Source organism: Solanum tuberosum, unplaced genomic scaffold, assembly GCF_000226075.1.
Source record: "Solanum tuberosum cultivar DM 1-3 516 R44 unplaced genomic scaffold, SolTub_3.0 scf00201, whole genome shotgun sequence".
Lineage (NCBI taxonomy): Eukaryota > Viridiplantae > Streptophyta > Magnoliopsida > Solanales > Solanaceae > Solanum > Solanum tuberosum.
Genome location: NW_006239126.1, coordinates 344,147 through 354,376, shown reverse-complemented (window position 1 = coordinate 354,376; position 10,230 = coordinate 344,147). Strand labels below are relative to the sequence as shown.

Below are 10,230 nucleotides of genomic sequence, written 5' to 3'. Positions count from 1 at the left end.
CCCCTCCCCCCTCCTTATCTAATTAAATAATAGTACTATAGTTCGTAACAGTATCTACTTGGACACTGTAGTAAAAGTGTGTTGAATCAAGAAAAAACAGTAAACGCCTTTATTAGAGCTTTACTTTGGAGAAATAGAAAGGAACATGTATCACTCGTGTAAAATTTGAGAAAGTTCCCACATGAGTATTATACCATAACGGACATTCAAAAATCTAGCTTTTCCTCACATTATATTAATGGAGCAAACTCTATCAATTTGTTATGATAATTAAATAAAAAGGAGCACAGAGACACAAAGAATGAGGGATGAAATGGCTTAAAACATGAGAAGGACAACCATCTGAGGTGTAATCAAAATCCCCCTTAAAAACAAGGTGAAAATTTGACCTTAAAAGGAGTTCGAAATTCATCATCTTAGAGTCATACACTAACATAATTCAAATGGCATACACTAATATAGTTCGAGCCCTGGAAATGGAGAAATCCTAATAGCACGGAAATTTGGATTAATCGAGCCAGTGGGCATCTGATACCACCAGATGATTAGTACCCAAAAACATTATTCAAATGACAAAAGGTTTAAAAGTTCTATAACCATTGAAAGCAGCTTTGAGGCACTTTTGATATTAAAGAACAGAATTTGGAACTTGTACAAATATCTGCTGCATGTGATAAGAGGGAAAAAGATATCAAGACAGTGCCTTAAATCTTCGAATTTACAACATGAAATCAGATGAAACCTCTTTATTTCTCTTTCATTTTTTCCACAATTTCCTTTGTCTGGTAGTTTTACTAAGAACAAGTCACCTTCTCTGTCTTTACTTCTCAGAGTGGCCTGTGTGGAAGTTTTACTTGGATAATTGAGTGATAACGATGATATCCATTATCACCGAATGATGGACAGAATAGAAAGAGATTGATGCAGCTATCACAGCTTCCTTTCTAATCAGGACCTAAAAACAACAGTCTTGTTCGCCTCATATGGAAAAATACGCAGCTCACAGTATGATTTGATTGCTTTTGCTAGACACCTTTTCTCAACATCCTCAGACTTTTGTATAAAAGTCCGCAAATTATCTCTATGAGAAACTCTTTCAACCTGCAAGATCAAAAGCTTGCAACAGTAACATCTGGGAGTGCAAATTCTTGATGATAGTCAGAACCTACTAGAAAGATAGCCAGTCTCCCAAAGATACTTCAAGGCTAGTGATTGTACATTTGAAGAATAAATTAGAAGGTTGAAACTATAAATACAAGGTGAGATGGTGAAAACTTGCATGAAGAAGGAAACAATTAAGTACATGTAAGGAAATATAAAATAACATGGAGAAACAAAAACTGGAGGAAAAAAGCCATGCATAAACAAGAGAGGAAAGCAAAGGATCAAAATAACAAGAATAGAATCAATCAACAGGAATGACATGTTGTTTGGGCCTGAGGCCTAGAACTTGTTGGTGTTGACAGGAATAACATGTTGCCTTCAGATCGCAATTTAACTTAGTAAAACCACTAAGTTATGCATAATATCATTGCACGAGATAAGAAATCATTTCTTTGTGGAAATGGACTACCATATATTTTACAATGCATACTTGTGTCTTGGTGCAGGTTACACCATCTGCCGTATTAAAACAGTTTTTGACATAAGGCTTCTAAACCTTGTCGGTGCAATTGGATTGGAAATTAAAGAATTAATAAATGACCACGTTTAACTTGGGAATGTGAACTGAGGTGCAATTCTTTGGTAAATGATAGCTTATAATATTTGGTGGGGAAAGTTGGTCCAGTAAAATCAGCCTATTGGAAAACCAATTCTTATGTCAAACTAAATATTTGTACGTACAACCTCACAACTACAAGAATATGTCAAATATTTTGCAAAATACTTCTATCAGAGAATGTTGGAAGGAGGCAGAATACCTTTAGTTTCACAAGTAAAAGCACTGAAAAGGTAATAAAGATTAAAATCATCACCACTTTTAAGGATTATTACCAAGCAGTTCAATTTGTAAAACAAACACAAGACGCCTTAAAAATGACATAAATACCATGATTCAAACATGAAAACTATTACCAGTTGCTCAATGATTGGACCTGAATCTAGTTCTTCACTAACGAAGTGAGTTGTCGCCCCAATCAACTTAACGCCAGCATCAAAAGCCTAGCAACAGATAAATACATCTTATAAAGCTATAATTCCATAGAGGGAAACAGGAAAATGGCCACTTGAAGAAATGGAGACAGGAAAGGAACCTGCTTAGATGGATTACTACCCTTGAACGACGGCAACAAGCCATGGTGAATATTAATGATATCTTTCTTATAGCTTTTTAAGAAGTCTCCAGATAATACCTGCATAAAATCACTGCAGATTTGTATTATACAGACGCAACTTAAGGGTCCAAGTACAAGGTCTAATAGTGCATGTAATAAAAAAATCAGATAACAAAAATTGTTTAGACCATAAAAAAAGCAATCTAGAACATGCTGCATGATAACAGTTGTTTCTCTGTAAGAGAGGTGCATGTCATGGCAAATCAGACAAAGGACTACTTAAAATCAATTAGTTTGGACAATAGAAAAATGATCCAGAACATATTTCATGATAAAGAACTTTCCCATTTGACCAGATCAACATTTATTTCAATGTAAGAGAAAACAAGATTAACAGTTATGTCTCGTGCGTTCATTACCTGCATGTATCTAGCAAGAACCAAAAAGTCAGTATCCCCAACTATATCCAAGATTTCTTCTTCTCTTTTATTCTCCTTAGTCGTTGGCAAATAATAGTATGGAATCCCATGCCTCTCAAGAAACCGGATCACATGAGTGTTTGGACCTCGTTCATGGTTGCTGATGGAAAAGCATATGAAAGCATAAACAATCCTTACAATGACAATGAATCACTAAAATGAAGAAATTTCATACTTTACCTTATTACAGAAGTTATGTGAATAGGAAACCGCCCATCCTGCCAACCATGCAACAAGTCCACAAGACAGTGCTCCTGCACCAAAATTGTGACTATTTGTGTGAGTACTATCAAAAAGGTCTAAATAATTCAACTTGATTACAGTTTAAACAGCTCTGAGAAGTTTAAAAATCAATACCTGCTTTGAAGCTAGAATTGAAATATTATATTTGGGATCACTATCAGGCACCCGAACGACAGACTTCATTGCATTGAACTTTTTAGCTAGATTAGAGAAGTCTGCATCCATTTGCTCTCGTGGCCATTTAGCAGGGTCAAAGAGAAACTCACTGTAATTTGCACCAAGAATTAGTTTCTCTAATTGTTGTACTTACTTGCAGACAAAAGAAGGAAAACAAGGGTGGAGACAACTGACTAATTACATCAGAACAGAAAGTATATGTTCATAATATCGTTGGGAAACGAGCAATTGCCTTGTAAATCGAAGGAGTAAACAATTATCAATGCAATTTATATGCTTTTTGCAGATATGGTGCACTTCAGCAAATAATCCAACCACCAATACTTAGCATACACGTTAGCCTTTTAAAACTCCATCCCCACACATACCCACAAGCTCACATGTGTTCCTTCCCATTTTGTTTCCTTGGTGGTTCGTTCTAAACTTTATGGTTGGAGGAGGAGGATTTTTAACACTAGGCTATATCTCTTGTCTTAAAGGCACAATATTGTCTTTACAACTTACCTAAAGAAGGAATGATTCAAAAAGGCACATCAACCATTCCATCAGGTACCTGCTACTGCCTACCAGTACGAGTACCAGATAACTCTCCCCACAACAGCTTACACAAATGAGAACAAATCACCTAACATTATTTGTCTCTACTAAGATTTCAACTATGGTCTCCAAGATTCTCACCCCCTTTATTAAAGCAGTAGGCCACACCGTAGATGCAGGGGCAATAGGTTTCAACTCTTTGACACTTAAAAAGTTTTTTATGCTCTCAAGCAAATTTAATCTCTCTTATGAAAGAAATGTCATAGTCATTACAACAGATTCTATCAACAATTCATGAGATATCCATCAATTAATTATGTATCAACCCCTAACTAGTTGAGCTCAACTATACAAATCTCCTATATCCTTCCATTCTATTCAAACTCATTTCATATCTAATGTACACGCAAACTGGCTCATACACCACAATTATAAAAATAAAAGCTGCCAACATAACTTTAAAAATAAAAAATAAATAAAATAACCTTCTGGAGTAAAAAACATGATTGTCATCTGGAACAAAAATATCAGCACTGAGAATATTTCCTTCCCTTGATGCTATGCAATCCGATAGTTTTGCAAGGATTCCAACCACATCCTATTCATAATTTAGTCGCATTTCATTTTCCATAAACGAGATTAAAAACTGATAACTCGATCTCAATAATCTCATTCAAATGTACAAAAAATTGACTTACTGGGCAATGAAATTGATGAATGCCATGAACCAAGGAGCTTGAGGTGGGTTGAGCAATGGACCCATAATGATTTTGTGTAATTTTGAAGGACCTATTCGCAAATTGAGAAACTTGAGAACGAGAGCCTGGGGAAATTACTCTACGGAGGAAGTTCATCTTCCTCTCCCCCAACTCCTTTCGGTGTTTTACCTCCTTTTTGTTTTTGGTTTGCCAACCAAATCTCTGTGCCTTCAAAACTAAAATATATATATTCCGCAAATTATCACTTTCTGTTTTGGCATATAAAGGTAAGGTGAGTTTAAAAATAAATAATCTTGAATTTTCGAGGAGAGAAGTATTGAAAACATTCTTAAATTTGTGTGAATTATTAGTTTTATTTTTAAACTATTAACTATTTTAAAAATACTCATTAACTCGATTAACTGAAATAAAATACACTCCTCATTAAAATACTCATTAACTTGACTAAGTGTTTTCAACACTTCTCTCTGCTTTTTATTAAAAATCTCATGCTCCTACCAGAGTTAGAAACTACTTGTTATGTCATGTGGCAGATCAGAGTGCATCTAAATTTAGTTAGTCAAGTGGATGAGTGTTTTAAAACTGCCAATAATTCGGGAATGAAACTAATAATTTGTGTCAAGTTCAAGGACGTTTTCAATATTTCTCTCAATTTTTAATCCACGCTTGTTGTATAAGATAATATGTAAATTACTTCATAATTTATACTTACATTAATTATGCGGGTTTCTAAATTATAAATTAAATATTATTTAATTTTATACATGAATAACTTAGAAAAGTAATGAGATTTGCTAAATTACAAATTAAATATTATTTAATTTTATACATTAGGAGTAATTTACTTCCTAACTAACTACTAAATGTCGTATAGCTTATGCAAAAATTAAACTTTATTGCCATTTGCAACTAGTAAATTAAACTAGTTGGATAAGTTGGTCCTCCAACCACAAAGTCCAAATAACTTTAGTGGCTTTGTTAATGGAAGATCACTTTTGTGTAATCAAATGTGTTTATTTGTTGGGAGAGTCTAGAAAATGCCAAATAAATAAATAAGTAAAGATCTCCACATTATCAGTTATCACATAACCAAAACTTCTTGGATTTTGCATACTTGTATATAGTGGATAACAAGTTCAAGTTTCCAGCAGCCCTGCTAGCAACTCTTTGCTTATCTAGTTGCTCCATCAGGGAGTTCAGATTCATGTAAAGGCTAAAAAAGGCGCTAAACCTTCCGTTCATGTATATATATACTCATAATAAGCAAGGCATGAACAACAGACATGTTGTATCCATCACTACTCTGTTTTTCAAGCTTACCTTTCTGGTAAAAATGAGCAACAAATGCCTATCAACAAGTAAAGGCATGACACAAGCACTGAAGCACATCGACATTCTAGCAGTAAGCTTCAACAGATTAAGCCATGAGAAACTAGATTGGTTTCAACTTTCATAGTCACTTTATTGAAGATTCAACACATCACAAGGAGCTCATTTTCAACGAATACACTACATTGTCCCTCGAATTGAAAAATCTTGAGTTCTTTTGATACCATCGGGTGGAGCAACTGATTCACCCACCACCATGTGCTTCGTTGTCTTTGCAAGATCTGAAGTGGTATCCGCCTATGCCCCTCATGTTGGTGGGTTCATGTGAGGACCTAATAAATATTGATTTCACAAAGATAGAAGTTCTGTACTGAAAATCCCTCCAAGAAAGCTTAAAAGTTACTACTACAACCAATCAGCAGGCAGAAGTGTCCCTGAACAACATAATCGAATACTAGGGAAGATTCTTTACCATTTTCAAAAAAAGCATGTAGAGGTGCTGCATTTCTTGTCTCTCTCAAGAAATAGTAATTTGATTACCAAAGAGCAAATTTAAGCAACCAACATAATGAACTAGTTATAAAGGTTATGAACTTCTTTCTTAAAGACACTACCTACAGTTTTACCAGTTCAAAATACAACTTTTTGTTCACCAAGCACAATTTTGATAACACTTGTTCCTAGCAACTATATCTATAACAATTACTCAAATGTTTTGGTAAACCATAAATTTTGGGGAAACTGAACCCAATTACAATATCATCACAATCACATTGGGAAATGAGGAGCCTGTAAGCACAGCGAACAATCCATCTTGAAATCAAAATATATACTATTACATGAGGAACGAGGAAAAAATCAGCAAAAGTAGTAAATTTAGCTACGAGACAAATGCTGTAAATCCTATTTGTTAGAAATCAACAGAATCACAAGAGGACACACACCACTTATCAATAAAGCTAAGTGAATAAGCAATCAAGCATATACCATAAATCTCATTAGTTAATAATGCATTGCCCAGGACACAGATCACAGTGCCTAATGTAGTCTACTGTTCAAAAAGAAGAATCAAGATACTACAGATGATAAGTTATGAAAAAGAGACAATGTGGAAAAATTAACTGCAATTTGTCAGTACCACGTCGATTCTAATCAAGATACTATTGCTTATCTAGTTATTAGTTACTCCATTAGTGAGTTCAAATTCATGCATGGGCTAAAAGATGCACTACATGTAAATATGTAATACACAAGACATGAACAATAGACATGTCCTATCCACCACTCGCTTTTTCAAGCCAAATATGTTTACCTTTTTGACAAAGATGAACAAATTATTATCTATCAACAAGTTACAACATGACACCAGCACAGAAGCACATCTACACTATAGCAGTTAGCTTCATCAGATTAAGCCTGGAGAAAGTAATTGGTTTCATGCACACAATCTGAGTTCTTTTGATACCATAGGGCGTAGAAACTGACTTGCCCACCACCATGTGCTTAGTTGTAATCGCAGGATCTGAGGTGGTTGGCTAAGTCACAATGTTGGTGGGCTCATATAGGGGCATAATAAATAGTGATTTCTCTAGAGAAGATGTTCAATACCTACAAAAACTCCTGAGGAATTGCTAGTACAACCAATCAGAAGGAGACGTTCCCCAGGAACATAATCACTTGGGAACAAACTGTAAAAGGCCATCTCTTGTATTGAAGATAGCAATTTAAGCAACAAAGTAATGAACTAGTTTGTTTGTTTTTCTATTAAGGAAAGTAATGAACTAGTTATCAGAATTATGAACTTCTATCCTAAGGAAACTACAGTTCAATAAAAGTTTTACCAGCTCATTTAAGAAACTACAACATTTCATTAACAGTAACATGACTAGTGAAACACCAAGTACAATGTCAACCATACTTCTTCCTAGCAATTGTACCCAAAAGACTTGGTAATCTATTGTGATTACTCAAGGTTGGTGGTAAAAGAAAAAGTTCTGTGGAAAGTAAACCCAATTGCAGTATCATCCTCACGTGGGAGATGAGGAAGGATAGGAACCTATCAACACAGCTAATAACCCTTCTTGAAGCTAAAAAAACATCACAATAACACGATGAACGACGAAAATATTAGCAAAGCTAAGTAAATTGGCTATGAGACCTATGCTGTAAATCCAATTCATAGAAATCGTCAGAATCACAAGAGCCACGAACCACTTATCAGTAAAGTGAAGTGAATTAGAAATCGAGTCTACGCCATAAGTCCCATTAGTTAGAAACGCATTTCCCAAGATGCAGATCACGCTGCCAAATGAAGTCTTCTGCTCAAAAAGAACAATCAAGAAAACACAGATGCTAAATATTGAAAAAGAGACGAGACATGAAAATATTTACTGCAATTTGTCAGTACCACATCAATTCTAATTAATCCACATCCCACAACTTGGGCATGTCTGCATCCTCTTGATCATACAGCCACATCAAGAAAAACAATAATTCTCATGAAATGTATCAGTGCAAGCTTATACCGTACTATTTGATCAACAAATATACTTCTACATAAGCACAACAAGAGTCAACAGATTGCTGACAACATAGCTTGCATTCTAGGCAAAGAAATTCAAGAAAAAAAATCAACCATATATGAAATAATAATAATAATAATACAGCGGTAGTGGGTTTTCTTTCTATTCGACTTGTGATTACCAAGCTAAACTATATCCTTGAAAGGAGAGCACGGTCTAATCTCTGGGAATCAAAAATCCTATAGTTCAGTAAAAATTAACAATATAGTTCAAGAGATCTCAATCCAAATAAGAAAGTTAATGCATTTACAACAATTGCTGAGTTGCCACCTCTGCTCTTCTCCTTGTTTCTCTTTTCCAAAAGCTCATTCTGAGTATGCCTCCATAATCTATATAAGAACCTTATTCCTGAAAAGAAAAACCATAATTTCATCTAAGCATCACCCAATTGAAACACCATATGATCCAAACAAACATCATTAAAGAACAAACATTTCCCTCACATTGATTAAACCAATTGTTTCAATCAATCAATTAACTCTACGTCAATTGCAAACTAATCAGGTAGATCATATAAATTCTCAAAATTCAGGTCCATCTAACTTTCAGACTATAGACTGTCTTTTTTTTTTTTTTATGAATGTGGTGTCTCGGCCAGCTTTAGCTAGCCTTGACTAGTCCTGCCACCTCCCACCAGCAACACCAACACTAGTACAGATGGGAAGAATTGCCTTGAGCTTTTGTCTCTAACCTGAGATCTCATGATTCTCAACCACTTCATAGACCACTAGACCACACTTCGGGTACTTCTCTAAAACATAGAGAATTTAAGTGCACACACCATATAATGTGATTCATCGATATACAAGTTCCATTAATGTGCTTAATTAAAACACTAAATAACAATGAGAAACTAGAAACTCAGATTAAAAACAACAACTACGCCTCAGTCCCAAACAAGTCGGAATAAATCCTCACTTCTCCTCCAATTAAACTCAACTCGTAATGGTTATCAGAAATTAATAAATCACTTAAAAGGAAAAGAGAAAGACAGATACCTACGTCTGTTTAGAATAAGAAGAAGAGGAAGGAACACGCTTGTTCCTAAACATCATATAAGCAAGAGGCAATACAACGCCGATCATCATTACAGCTGCTCCCATCATGTACCTCATTGGGCTCGGCGCTGCCACTTCTACCACTGTCATCTGCACAAAATTCAATCACAGAAACAATCAATCATCAACACATTTCAAAATCATAGCTTCAAATTGTTCCATACATTTACCTAATCGGATCAAAACACAGAATTGAGAAAGAAGAATCGGAAGAAATGTACTTACGGGCATTGTTGATTGGGGTTTATGCAGCAAAAATACGATCAGATCGAACTTCTGTAGAGGTTCTAGACTACTACTGAAGATTTGATCTGGAGAAAATTTTGCCCTTTTATCTCTTTTTGCGTTAATTACACTTCTTGCCCCTATGTTTTGTCATAATGAGAGTTTTAAACCTATATGATTTTCAGGTATCAAGTTGGTCTCCTAACTTTTAAAATTTTTAAGATCCATCCAGATTTTAAATGATAATTTGAATTGTATTTTTCAGATAGACGTCGATATTATTTAGTTATAAATTTAAAAATAAGGTATTAAAAGTTGACGTTGAGAGCACAATATTTGGAAATTTGAGAGTGATATGAAAGTTCAATTTTTATTTTATTTTGATTTTTGTTTTTTCACTTAGTGTTTACTATCAGTATTGAAGTGTAATTAATTTGAATTTGTGTCGCGTAGGGTCTCATTCTGGAAAAGCACTCTATATCAATGATTTTTCATACATAGAGGCTAGAGTTCGAACCCCAGATCTAATTATGGAAGAAATAACTCTCTCCACTACACCTAAGGTTGTTCGAAATGAATTGAACTCAATAATTTGAACCGAAAAA

The 10,230-nt window shown here is 34.7% G+C and overlaps 2 protein-coding genes across 3 annotated transcripts; both read right to left on the bottom strand.

Annotated features, from left to right (window-relative positions):
* Positions 1–593: 593 nt before the first annotated feature.
* Positions 594–4,650, bottom strand: LOC102590335 (formyltetrahydrofolate deformylase 2, mitochondrial). The gene is made up of 8 exons (XM_006355367.2): positions 4,411–4,650; positions 4,198–4,310; positions 3,113–3,263; positions 2,936–3,009; positions 2,696–2,855; positions 2,256–2,354; positions 2,077–2,163; positions 594–1,101 (listed from the first exon to the last, which is right to left on the bottom strand). Exons 1-8 carry the CDS (start codon positions 4,564–4,566, stop codon positions 949–951), a joined length of 993 nt encoding a protein of 330 aa, XP_006355429.1. The 5' UTR covers positions 4,567–4,650; the 3' UTR covers positions 594–948.
* A 3,690-nt stretch (positions 4,651–8,340) lies between these two features.
* LOC102589800 (uncharacterized) lies at positions 8,341–9,760 on the bottom strand. Of its 2 annotated transcripts, none has more exons than XM_006355366.2 (3): positions 9,626–9,760; positions 9,341–9,490; positions 8,341–8,690 (listed from the first exon to the last, which is right to left on the bottom strand). In XM_006355366.2, the coding sequence occupies exons 1-2, from the start codon at positions 9,629–9,631 to the stop codon at positions 9,341–9,343; spliced, it is 156 nt and encodes a 51-aa protein (XP_006355428.1). In that variant the 5' UTR covers positions 9,632–9,760; the 3' UTR covers positions 8,341–8,690. The 2 variants fall into 2 exon arrangements, with proteins under 2 accessions (XP_006355428.1, XP_006355427.1); XM_006355365.2 differs by having other exon boundaries at positions 8,377–8,690; positions 9,345–9,490; positions 9,626–9,758.
* Positions 9,761–10,230: the final 470 nt, after the last annotated feature.